General features: G+C 46.6%; 1 protein-coding gene across 1 annotated transcript; it reads left to right on the forward strand.

The window, feature by feature from the left end:
- The first annotated feature begins 531 nt into the window (after positions 1 to 531).
- Positions 532 to 1,476, forward strand: LOC132569901 (olfactory receptor 10R2-like). Its single transcript, XM_060236332.1, has one exon. It carries the CDS (start codon positions 532 to 534, stop codon positions 1,474 to 1,476), a length of 945 nt encoding a protein of 314 aa, XP_060092315.1.
- The last annotated feature ends 12,225 nt before the right edge of the window (positions 1,477 to 13,701 follow it).

Raw genomic sequence — 13,701 nt, forward strand, 5'->3', positions numbered from 1 at the left:
TTCCCACTAAGCTTACCTCGGAGCGACGTCCCTCTTCACCGCGCAGCATCTGTGCAGATTTCCCACCAACTGCTCCGAGGAACCAGGAAGTTCCCGACCTTTTGCGTCGCAAATGGAAACTGCTAAAAACCAGTTTACGTTAGCGACGCAAAAGCCGCGACTCTACTTGGTTACTCGGAGCAGTTGGTGGGAAATCCGCGCAGACACTGCGCGGTGAAGAGGGACGTCGTTCCGAGGTAAGCTCAGTGGGAAAACGGCCACAGTGTACTTTGTCATGGCCTGTTATTTATGTATATTTGACATACTTCTATTATTAGGGCTAGGACAGGAAGAAGCTGGCACAACATTTATGAGTGCAATTTCTCCCAAAAATTTCCCCATAAAGTCTCAGTTAATCAGCACTATCACAAATGTGTCTTTCATTTATTATTAAAATCTAAAACCATCTTATAATTTATGAATAATGATTATCAAATCAGAAGTGGGCTAAAAAAATTTGTACGTCATGATTTCTTTGCAGATTCCAGATCAATGGACCGTGAGAATCAAAGTGTGGTGACAGAATTCATCCTGATTGGATTTTCCAGTTTCCCCAACTTGCAAGTCCTACTCTTTCTGGTGTTTTCCATCACATACTTGGCCATTTTGGCTGGAAATAGCATCATTGTCACAACAATAAGGTGCGACTCCAGTCTCCACATCCCCATGTATTTCTTCCTTGCCATGCTCTCCAGTTCAGAAATCTGCTACACGTTTACCATTGTCCCCAATATGCTTGTAAATCTTCTAAAAGAAAAGGCAACTATTTCATCCATTGGCTGTGCTACTCAGATGTGCCTATTTCTGGCCCTTGCAGGTACAAACTGTATGCTTCTCACCGTGATGGGGTTTGATCGCTATGTGTCCATATGCAAACCTTTACATTACCCGGTTCTAATGAATCAGAGAACTTGTACTGAACTGGTAATCTTTTCAGCAACAACTGGTTTTCTTTTTGCTGTACTCATGACAATCCTCATATTTACCTTGCCCTTCTGTGGGCCAAATAAAATCCATCACTTCTTTTGTGATTTGGCACCTTTACTTCAGCTGGCCTGCGCTCGAAATTATATGGGGGAAATTGTCATTTTTCTTATTTGCATTTTAATGGTAGTGGTCTCATTTTTTCTGATCCTCCTTTCATATATTTTAATCTTAAACACAATCCTGAAAATCCCCAATGCAGAGGGCAAACGCAAAGCCTTTTCGACTTGTGCCTCCCATCTGATTGTGGTCGTTGTGCACTTTGGATGTGCTTCTGTTATTTACCTGAGGCCCCAATCCAGATACACTTTGAATGAGGACATGTTTATCTCTGTCACGTACACGCTGGTGACTCCATTGCTGAATCCTGTCGTTTACAGCCTGAGGAACAAGGATGTCCAAGTAGCACTCAAGAAATCCCTGGGCAGAAGCACTTGCACCTGGAAGATATAAGAAAACTAAATACTGGGCAATTTTTCTTGAATTCTGTACTGTCATCTAGAGCCCACATATAACTGGAGCTCCACTAACTGCACTGGCTTATCTTGAATACCAGATCAGATTCAAGGTTTTGGTTTTGACTTTCAAAGCCCTTCACGGTCTGGGACCAGAGCTTTTTTTGAGCAGGGACGCACAGAAACGTAGTTCCAGCTGGCTTGGTGTCAGGGGGCATAGCCTAATATGCAAATGGGTCCCTACTGGACTTTTTTCTACAAAAAGCCCTGTGCAAAACAATCGTGATGTCAAGGGTGTGTGGCCTAATATGCAAATGAGTTCCTGCTGGGCTTTTTCTACCAAAAAAGCCCTGAGACTAACATATCTTCGAGACTGTTACTCCTGGTTTGTCCCCCAAAGAGCACTGTGCTCAGTGAATAACAATCTCCAGGTGGTTCCCGGCCTGAAATGCATTCATCTAGCCGCAGTTTGATCTAGGACCTTCTCAGCTTTAGCCCCAGCTTGGTGGAATGCTCTTCCAGATGAGATCCAGGCCCTGCAGGGCCAGTAAAACTAAAATGTTCTGCCAGGTGGATGGCTGAGGCAACAACAGCTTTTACATTGGCCCCCTCCTTTATTTGGCCCCCGATTATGTCTTAATATCAGTTGTAACATCTACTGATGCATTTGATGTACTATCCTTCCCTTGATAACTGGAAATTGTGTCTTATGCACCATCTGTTTGAGTATTAATTGTACTGGAATGGATTTTAATTGATATTGTATTTATTGTTTTAAGCATTGTTACTACCCACCCTGAGCCCTGCTGTGCAGGCCAGGGTGGGCTAGAAATTAATTAATTGATTAAATATATATATTTATACAAGGGCATTGCAATGCCGGCCATATTATTTTGAATCCTTTTCCAAATATGGAAACTCATATGGAGTTTGCCTTTTTCATCACTGCTGCACATTGAGCCAATATTTTCTTGGCATTCCCCATTACAACCTCGAGATCTTTTTCAGTCTCTATTTCAGCCAGTTCAGATTCCATCAGCATATATTAAAATTAGGGATTTTTTTGTTCCAGCTTGCATTGCTTTACACTTACCCACAATGAACTTTATTTGACATTATGATGTTGGCCATTTCCTGATTAAAGACTTGGCCAGACTTGTCTGATTTTCTGACTGACGTACCTTTTTCAGTGACATCCACTTTCTTCCCCCCTCTTTCTTTCAGCTGTACTGCTGCTACAATAAATGGAACGAAATATCTTTGTGGTAGCTCACTGCCAAAATAAAAACAATTTTTAATTTTAAAATGTGTTAGTAATGCACACTCCTTCAGGCTGGCTTATATTGTTTCTGGGCTGTCACGGTTTTAGGAGGTCTGATGTCTTTAGTTCAGAAATTCTGGCACCACAGCTTTTGAACAGCAAACAGAACAGATCTTTATTCACACAAACACAAGCGGGGTTGGGATATACACACAGGATGATCTTTTATTTCACTTCAAAATGCTTCACTTTAATTTACTCAAGGCAGATGTTGTACCGGTATAGCTTATGCAGTTACTTTGTTGGTGACTCTGAGAACACTCAGTCATTCCACTTCTCTTGCTATTATCTCCTGTGGTTCCTAAGACTCCCTTAGTCTGGGCTTCCAGGTAATCTCTATACACCATGAGAATTACCTCAGTTTTATACAGTGCCAGATTAAACCCTGTGGAGGTGAAGGGGGACCCCTGAATAATGGATACAATGAATGTGAGCGTGCTTTGCCTTCAAACTGAAGTGTCTGATGTGACTTTCCATTGGAACGCTGATCACAGCCCAAGTGGTTGTGCGCTCAAGCCGGCTGACTAGATAAGGTAACGGCCTCCTAAGATAGATCCAAGCGGGCAGCCGTGTTGGTCTGAAGCAGTTGAACAAAGCAGGAGTCAAGTTGCGTCTTTAAGACCAACCCATTTTTATTCAGAACGTAAGCTTCCGTGTGCTCTTAAGCACACTTCATCAGACGAGGAATCCAGCACAGTGAGCAAAGCCATACATAGCTGAGCAGAGCCCTACATAGCTGGTAGGCAGTGGCCCAGAATGCAACATGCTACAGATTTAAGAACCAATGACAGTGAAGTAAATTCACTGTCTGTACCATGTTGCATTCTGGGCCACTGCCTACCAGCTATGTATGGCTCTGTTCAGCTATGAATCAGATAAGCTTGTTCGCCTGCTTGCCTGCTAGAAAACTGTGTGTGTTCTGAATGATTTTACTCAGTTCCTTGAGGCTGCATTGCCTGACTGAGCTCTGCTTTGGTACCATAGTAAAACCTTGCTTCATACCAGAAATTCTGTGCGGACCTCATTATTTTTCTGCTTCAGAGGCCCCTAGGCAATTAAAATCTTGGAGGCCACATTTATTATTATTATTAGATAGTAGCACTATTAGATTATATTTTTAGACTGTTTTTAGATTATTTAAATACTTAATTGTTAACTTTATTGAACTGTATAATCTTGTTTTATTGTTTTAATATAGCTTTTGCCATGTCCTGTACGCCGCCCTGAGCCTGCCGCGGCGGGGATGGCAGGGTATAAATAAAATTTATTATTATTATTATTATTATTATTATTATTATTATTATTATTATTATTTATCTCAGAGTCTGAGTGCCTGTTAGGGTTGCCAAGTCCAATTCAAGAAATATCTGGGGACTTTGGGGGTGGAGCCAGGAGACATTGGGGTGGAGCCAGGAGCAAAGGTGTGACAAGCATAATTGAACTCCAAAGGGAGTTTTGGCCATCGCATTTCAAGGGACCGCACATCTTTTAAATGCCTTCCTTCCATAGGAAATAATGAAGGATAGGGACACCTTCTTTGGGGGCTCATAGAATTGGACCCCCTGGTCCAAACTTTTTGAAACTTAGGGAGTATTTTGGGGAGAGCCACTGGATAATATACAGAAAATCTGGTGCCTCGACCTTAAAAAACAGGGCCCCCAGAGCCTCAGATACCCGTGGATAAATTCTCTATTATTTTCTATGGGAATACGTCTCCATAGGGAATAATGAGTACCCAGCAGACATTTCCCTCCCCTCCCCTCGCTTTCTGATAACCCTGAAGTGGGGGGGAGGGCCTCCAAACCAGGGGATCACCTGCCCCCACCTGGGGATTGGCAACCCTAGTGCCTGTCCCACTGCCCACGGCTCCTGCTGCAGCCTACAGGCGCCTTCTTAAAAGCCTCTTTGACAAAGCTGCAGGGGAGAGGCAGGAAGAGGCAAACTTGGCAACAATGCCAGCCGCACCAGGCAAATTGGGCAAAGAGTGGCTCAGTTGCTGGCTGTACGTGCAGGCTGGAAGGGCTGCAAGCAGGGGGGAAACCAGGGGGGAAAGTTGGCCTGGGCCCCTAAAGGTGTGGGGGCCCATGGGCCAGTGCCTACTTGGCCTAATTGTTAATCCGGCTCTAGTTTTATGTGACCTATGCAGATGCCTAGTTTTTTCCCTGGGTAAAAGCTTTCCTGTTTGAGGCTCCTTTTATTTAACTACCCTCTCTCTCTAATCAGCAGAATTTGGTCTTTAGTTTCCCCTCAAACTGGCTGTTTCTTCACACATCTGATCTCTCTGAATGCTCTGACGGACCCTCTCAACTCACCCTCTCACTGCTTCCTCCCCCCCCCTCACAAAATTCCTCAGAATTCTAAGTCACAGTCATGTGACTTAGCAGTTTTCTTGATCATTCCTGCTTAGTGTCAAGCACGGTTATTTTCCTCCTAAGATGGCTGAAGTATTGTCAAGTAAGAGCCCTGCTTATCCTCCATTCCACGCAACCCCTTTCCCACGTCCCTTTTGCCATATGACAAAGGATGTTTATCTAACGGAATTGTCTTGCTATGTCTCAGTGCCCAAACTCCCCTGTTTCATCCCAGGCACTTCACAAGCCTTATCTTGGTCACAGTGCTATTGCTAGGTAGAGGAAATTTACTGCTTTGCCCTTTGAACCCCAAATTCGAATAGTGTGTTTTTGTAGCTTTTATTATACCCTATATAGCATCTTGTAACCTCTGTTATCTCAGTCTTCTCAAAGACAATGTTCTGTATGCAACTTGGAGTTAAATAAAGATGTTCATTTGAAATCTAACAAAGGACTCTATTATTGGAACTACTCGTGCTTGACACTTAGCTTAATCTTGCTGTTGTCCACCCTCAATTTAGAGAGATCCTCCTGCAGGTCTTCACAACCCACCTTGGTTTTCACAATCATGACTAATTTGTGATCATTGTAACAAGAAGTTACATACACTGCTTAGCAGAACAACAATTTCACATTACAGTTTTTAAAAGAACCCTCAGGTATATGCCATCTGTAGGTGCAGAGTTACTACTTTTCAGTTTGCCTAGTAGTCCTAGGTATCTTTTGGTACCTCAGCTTGACTCCATTCTTCAGACATTCTTCCTCAAAAAACAGCATGTATGGCTTGGGTACAAACATCACATTTCTCACAGTGAAAACAGATGCGCATCTTCTTTAAACAATCCTTTTATTCCTTTGCCATCCGAAGACCTAATGGCCTCCCTAGCTGGTTTTCTGCTCCTGATATATCTGAAGAAAGGCTTATTGTTTGCATTAAGTCTTTTGGATATCCGCTCTCAAATTATCTCTTTGCTCTCCTTATTTTCAGCTTACATTTGTTTTGCCAGAACCAGCGCTCCCCCCTGTTCACTTTGATTGGGGACACCTTCCACATTTTAAAATAAGTCATTTTGCCTCTTAGAATTCCTTCACCACATGGGCTTTCTTTCAGACCTTCCCTAACTTTAAGAAATGCATTCTAGCTGGGAGTTAATTGTAGTCTCAAAATTTTTCCAGCCATCCTGAAGAGATGTGACTCTCTTAATTTTTCTTTCTGAGTAGTCCCCTCATTTTAGCAAAAGTTCCTCTTTTGAAATCAAGTGGCTCTTTTGTACATTGAGGGCAACTTCCTGTTGACACGAATGCCGAACTGAATGGCATTACTGTTAACTGTCCCTAGCTGGTGAAATAACATTCACATCTTGCACCATGCTGAGCCCTGTTCAGAAGTGAATCTGGAGCTGCTGCACCTCTAGTTGGCAATGTGACTAACTACTCCAGTGCACAGTCATCTAAAAAAGCTTGTTTCTGTGGCATGACTCAAGTACATATTCAATAAGTAGACGAGAAAAAAATTACTGTTCTTTACTCCTTTCACAGCACCTAAGGGAATATTTGGAGTTTGGGCTGCCAGATCTCTCCACAGCAGCCCTGGTTGCCTGCCACTGGTCCAAGTAGTATACAACACCCAGAGAGTAACACGGCAAAAGGACCAAAAAAATCAAAGGTACATAGCCCACCGTGAAAACCAGCTTCTATTATTAAATTATACAAGGTCAACAAAAATAAACATACTCATATACAAATACTCATATACAAATTCCACCATCATAAATTACAAAACAACCATAACTTTTAGTCCTTAATGAAAAAGGAAGCATTAGCACCAAGAGTCCAAAATGTCAAGCATCGATATTTCTCAATAAATAGTCTTTTGTTAAATCAAAAGTTGCTTTATTATAGGAACTCAGAAGCTTTACCAAGGACACAATCCTTGGAAGTAATGAGGTATACATGGTTACATAGTTACTATATAGGATTACTTCAAAGGATAGTATACAGATGCAATTTGAGTCACGGGTTCAAAGGTTACTACATAGTATCTCTTTTAGTACTAAGGAATTCAGGCTATTAAAAACATCTCCCTTTCTCACACTTCTCCAAGACCTGATAAGAACTGTCTGTGTGAAACTGGGGGAGAGGCATCTCACAGCTTTACCAGCCAGGCTGTAGCGTAAACATCCTTGGGCTAGACAGATTTACTGCTTACCCAAGGAGGAGGGGGGCAGTGAATACTAGTGGCTTGTTCTCTGTCTAAGAAACCATCATGGCACTTAGAAATATGCATGCTTGACATATTGCCCCCCCTAAGGTTTTCTCCGGGGTTTGGATGGATGTTTACGCTACAGCCTAGCTGGTAAAGCTGTGAGGTGCCTCTCCCCCAGTTTCACACTTCTCCAAGACCTGATAAGAACTGTATGTGTGAAACTGGGGAAGAGGCACCTCACAGCTTTACCAGCCAGGCTATGGCGTATCGATGCTTGACAGGCTGTTGCGCATCAATGCTTGACAGGAAATATTGATGCTTGACAGGAACAGTGCTTGACAGGAACAGCTCTCCAGATGTTTTTTGACAGCTTTACCAGCCAGGCTGTAGCATATCGATGCTTGACAGGAACAGTGGCTCTCCAGATGTTTTTTGTCTACAACTCCCATCAGCCCCAGCCATTGGCTATGCTGGCTGGGGCTGATGGGAGTAGTAGGCAAAAACATCTGGAGAACCGCTGTTCCACACCCCTGGGCTAGAGCGTCCGGGAAAACCATAGAATTTTCCCGGAAACGCCTAGAGCGGCCCCATGTGTGTGCCACTATTTTGATGATGTCACTTCCAGGTGATGTCATTGTGCCAGCGATGCAGGGGGAGGTTCCGCCCGCCGACCCAATGTGGGCTGGTGAGACGGGGAATCCTCCCGTCTACAGCCCTTGTCGCAGCCCTTGGCAGCCCTTGTCGCAAATAGGAATTACCCAGAATACGTGTGTTCATGTGTAAGCACACAAGAGGGACACTCCTGTAGGTGAGGGACACACACGTGTAGACCATTCAGGTAACACTACTGGCCACCTTATGGCATAGTTGAGGGGGGAAACCTAAAGGGGAAAGCAGCTTGCTGCAGAGTGACCTAGGTTGTGCAGGGGAAATGAAGGGGAGGGGTCATACATCACCTGTCCTGAAAGGAAGGGTACAAAGGGAGCGGGACCATCAACTGTGGAGGGGGGAACCCTGTGATTTCAGCAGCACAAGAGGTCTAAGAACAATGTAATTTAACCATCATTTCACGGCAGCAAAAGAACTTGGGGAGCAACTATAAAGTTGGGGATGAAGGCCTGGGAGCAGAACAAGAGCAGCATCGTGGCTGGGCAGACTGGATATAGAGTTAGGATCCTGAACAAGACGAGAGTTTTAACTTGAACACCTTTTCTAGCTGAACCTCTTCCTGGTTTATTTGAGAGTACTCTCAAGGGGAAAATCCCCGTAAACATAGGTGAAGAATCCCAGTTACCCCCTCTCGTGAATTCCCCCAAGAAATTAGGAGAATGCCTGTTTGGCTAACAAAACATGTCCCGGATTCCTCTAGGAGCTTTCTGCTTTTGCCAGCTCCCGGTGACAATGTTAGGGCTAATGAGTTTTGTATGATGAAATACCAAAGAAATGATTTCCTTAGGGATTTGGAAGCTTGCTTGCAATGCTGCATGCTTTATAAAAGCCACATAAAAAGGAGGCTATTGTGACAAATTGCTCTCCATTGGAATGGAATCCGACAGTCTGTCTCCACGTAAGCATTCTGCTTTACATATTACCTCTTGACCCATAAATGCATTCTGAGTTTCAGTAGTGTTTTAAAAAGGCACTCACTCTATAGGCTTTCTAGATTGAAGTTAAAAGCGCCTAGCCCTTGCGCACAACAAGTTCCCGCGTTTATTTCTGACACCATCAGTTAGAAAGTTCTCAAGTAGCAGGGCTGAGAAAGACCACCGCAGATGACTTGAGAGAACTGTGGAGGATTTTGGAAAAGACAGTAGACAAGAGATCAATGGACTGACTTAAGGATGAATTCAGAGTGCTTTGGGCAACCATTGATTTGTTCAGCAGAGAGCCAGTTTGGTGTAGTGGTTAAGTGTACAGACTCTTATCTGGGAGAACCAGCTTTGATTCCCCACTCCTCCACTTGCAGCTGCTGGAATGGCCTTAGGTCAGCCATAGCCCTGGCAGAGGTTGTCCTTGAAAGGGCAGCTGCTGTGAAAGTCCTCTCAGCCCCACCCACCTCACAGGGTGCCTGTTGTGGGGGAGGAAGGGAGAGGAGATTGTGAGCCACTCTGAGACTCTGTCCTTGAAAGGGCAGCTGCTGTGAGAGCCCTCTCCAGCCCCACCGACCTCACAGGGTGTCTGTTGTGGGGGAGGAAGGTGAAGGAGATTGTAGGCCATTCTGAGACTCTGTCCTTGAAAGAGCAGCTGCTGTGAGAGCCCTCTCAGCCCCACCCACCTCACAGGGTGTCTGCTGTGGGGGGGGGGAGGTAAAGGAGATTATAGGCCGCTCTGAGACTCTGTCCTTGAAAGGGCAGCTGCTGTGAGAGCCCTCTCAGCCCCACCCACCTCACAGGGTGTCTGTTGTGGGGGAGGAAGGTAAGGGAGATTGTAGGTCGCTCTGAGACTCTGTCCTTGAAGGGGCAGCTGCTGTGAGAGCCCTCTCCAGCCCCACCAACCTCACAGGGTGTCTGTTGTTGGGGAGGAATGGAAAGGAGATTGTAGGCCGCTCTGAGACTCTGTCCTTGAAAGGGCAGCTGCTGTGAGAGCCCTCTCAGCCCCACTGACCTCACAGGGTGTCTGTTGTGGGGGGGGAAGGTAAAGGAGATTGTAGGCCGCTTTGAGACTCTGTCCTTGAAAGGGCAGCTGCTGTGAGAGCCCTCTCAGCCCCACCCACCTCACAGGGTGTCTGCTGTGGGGGGGGAAGGTAAAGGAGATTATAGGCCGCTCTGAGACTCTGTCCTTGAAAGGGCAGCTGCTGTGAGAGCCCTCTCAGCCCCACCGACCTCACAGGGTGTCTGTTGTGGGGGAGGAAGGTAAAGGAGATTGTAGGCCGCTCTGAGACTCTGTCCTTGAAAGGGCAGCTGCTGTGAGAGCCCTCTCAGCCCCACCCACCTCACAGCGTGTCTGTTGTGGGGGAGGAAGGTAAAGGAGATTGTAGGCTGCTGTGAGACTCTGTCCTTGAAAGGGCAGCTGCTGTGAGAGCCCTCTCAGCCCCACCCACCTCACAGCGTGTCTGTTGTGGGGGAGGAAGGTAAAGGAGATTGTAGGCCGCTCTGAGACTCTGTCCTTGAAGGGGCAGCTGCTGTGAGAGCCCTCTCAGCCCCACCCACCTCACAGCATGTCTGTTGTGGGGGAGGAAGGTAAAGGAGATTGTAGGCTGCTGTGAGACTCTGTCCTTGAAAGGGCAGCTGCTGTGAGAGCCCTCTCAACCCCACCAACCTCATAGGGTGCCTGTTGTGGGGGAGGAAGGTAAAGGAGATTGTGAGCCGCTCTGAGACTCTGTCCTTGAAAGGGCAGCTGCTGTGAGAGCCCTATCAGCCCCACCCACCTCATAGGGTGTCTGTTGCGGGGAAGGAAGGTAAAGGAGATTGTGAGCCGCTCTGAGACTCTGTCCTTGAAAGGGCAGCTGCTGTGAGAGCCCTATCAGCCCCACCTACCTCACAGGGTGTCTGTTGTGGGGGAGGAAGGTAAAGGAGATTGTAGGCCACTCTGAGATTCTGTCCTTGAAAAGGCAGCTGCTGTGAGAGCCCTCTTAGCCCCTCCCACCTCACAGGGTGTCTGTTGTGGGGGAGGAAGGTAAAAGAGATTGTAGGCCTCTGTGAGGCTCTGTCCTTGAAAGGGCAGCTGCTGTGAGAGCCCTCTTAGCCCCTCCCACCTCACAGGGTGTCTGTTTTGGGGGAGGAAGGGAAAGGAGATTGTAGGCCTCTGTGAGGCTCTGTCCTTGAAAGGGCAGCTGCTGTGAGAGCCCTCTCAGCCCCGCCTACCTCACAGGGTGTCTGTTGTAGGGGAGGAAGGGAAAGGAGATTGTGAGCCGCTGTGAGACTCTTCAAAGTGGACGGCGGGATATATATCCAATATCTTCTTCTTCTTCAAATCTCTGGTTAATAGTCCAGATTATGACAGGAGATGATTTCCATTGTGGGGCATCTCAGTGCATTTGAATTATATACGCATTGGGATCTTGAAGATGGTGAGATCCATGCTTAGCTGAAGGCGAAGTACTATGTGTGATTTTTAAAAAGGGCCGATTTCGCACTCACCTTTCGCCACTCTCACGTCCGTCTTCTCAGCGCAGCATCCTCCCAATTTCCCCGCTGTTTTCATCAGGGCTGCCGCAAACATTGCCGTTTTCGCACAGCAAAGGGAAACTGGTTTTTAGCGGTTTCAATTTGCTGCGTGAAAACTGCGTCCACAATGTTTGCTGCAGCCCTGGCGCAAATAGTGGGAAATCGGGAGGACGCCGCGTTGCGAAGACGAATGTGGGAACGGCGTAAGGGTGAATGAGAAATCGGTCAAGAAGGTCACAGTTCTGAGGGATCAAGTGGAGAGGGAGAAAGATATAAAGGGAGTGAGGGTTATTTGGGAAAGAGTTATTCTGGCCCTGCGGCACTGGGTACAACCCACGTTGTCCTCATGGCAATCTTCTGCATGCAGAAGTGCCTTTTAATCTCCGCTTACATTTTTCTTTGCCTGTGCATAAGCAAAGCACATATAACAAAGGTTATCATAAAGCTGCAGTGCTCAGTCCTCTAAAAGGAACAAAACCTGCCGACAATGACCCACTAGACAGGGAAACATGGCATGCCACGCTATGGGCTCTACAATAGTCATTTGTTTGCAGCATTTCCACGGTGATTTGCTACCATAATGGCTCTTCCATGACTTCACAACATAAATCAACAATGCTAACGCTTGTAAGCCATATTAAATATGGAACAAGCGTTTTGCAGAAGAGAACTTCAAGCAAGCCTACTAGTGGTGCCCAGTGGAGAGTTCTGTTCCTTCCAAATTATAACCAAAATCAAAGGTTTCAGGTTTTCACGGCTGGTAACATCATTAGGGTTTGTAGAATCTTTCGGGCTCAAGTGCCGTGTTCTACGGGAGAAAGTTTTCCTTCCAGACGTTTCGTTCTCAGCTGCGGAGAACATCCTCAGTGGCGTTGCAGCCGGAGCAGGCGCTCTGACCTTCTTGGCTGCTGTGCGTTGAGTGGGGCCTCCAGCCTAGAAATAGCAGCTCTCCAGCAGCCCTGGCCCCACTCAACACCTTGGAGGAGTCATCTGTGATTTTGGAATAGGGCATCTTCAATATGCTGATGACACCCAGCTGTGAACCGCTGCCTGCCAGCTGCAGTGGAAAGATTATGTGAGTAAAGAAACAAACTGAATCCTGACAAGATGGCGGTGGTGTAGGCTGGGAAGGCCAAGAACCTGAAGGACACGATGCTTCCCCCCCACCACTTTTGATGAGGTCCAGTTGACTCTCGTTGACTCAGTTAATTGCCTCAGAATGACACTTAATCCCAGCTTTGTTGCTGGAGAAGCAAGCTAATGCAGTCACAAAAGAGGCATTCTGTCAGCTCAGCTCAGGACCCTCAGTTTGGCTGATCTGGCCACATGGAGCCATGCTCCGGTTACCCAGGCCAGATTACTGTACCCTCCAGTCGGTACAGAGAGCCATAACTTGGGTAATGTCAGGTGCAAAACAGAATCTGGATATCATTCCTATTCTGCAGATGTTGCATTGGTTGCTGATCAGGGACTGGGTTCGATTCAAGATCCCAGTCTTCACCTGCAAGGCCCTTCATGCCCTCGTAGGACTACCCACCCTCCCACTGTGTTCTGCTACAACAGCTCCTCTTTTTCAAAAAAGTGCCGCCTTGAAAACAGGTAAAATTGGCAAGTCTGAGGTGGGTCCCTCACGGACTGGTCTGCCTTCTTCTGTCTTCGCCCTCTTCTATCACTGCAAAATGTGCAAAATGGAATTCTTCAGGAAGCCATTCTGGCAGAGAAAGCCCAGCTGTGACACAAAGGATCAGCTCGGGAGGTGACCTCTATTCGAGAGAACATTTTTGTCCACTGTTTCGTTGCTGTATTTTTGCTCCCATTGCCCCCCCGCCCCAATTGTTCAATTACTTGAAAATTTTGCTGTTAGATTCAGATGTTATCAGATTTTGTAATGGGCTTGCTGACTGAATCGTTTTTGGTGTAGTGGTTATTTGTGCGGACTCTTATCTGGGAGAACTGGGTTTGATTCCCCACTCCTCCACTTGCAGCTGCTGGGATGGCCTTGGGTCAGCCATAGCTCTGGCAGAGGCTGTCCTTGAAAGGGCAGCTGCTGTGAGAGCCCTCTCCAGCCCCACCCACCTCACAGGGTGTCTGTTGTGGGGGAGGAAGGGAAAAGAGATTGTAGGCTGCTCTGAGACTCTGTCCTTGAAGGGGCAGCTGCTGTGAGAGCCCTCTCCAGCCCCACCCACCTCACAGGGTATCTGTTGTGGGGGAGGAAGGGAAAGGAGATTGTAGGCTGCTC

Source organism: Heteronotia binoei, chromosome 4 (assembly GCF_032191835.1).
Source record: "Heteronotia binoei isolate CCM8104 ecotype False Entrance Well chromosome 4, APGP_CSIRO_Hbin_v1, whole genome shotgun sequence".
NCBI lineage: Eukaryota > Metazoa > Chordata > Lepidosauria > Squamata > Gekkonidae > Heteronotia > Heteronotia binoei.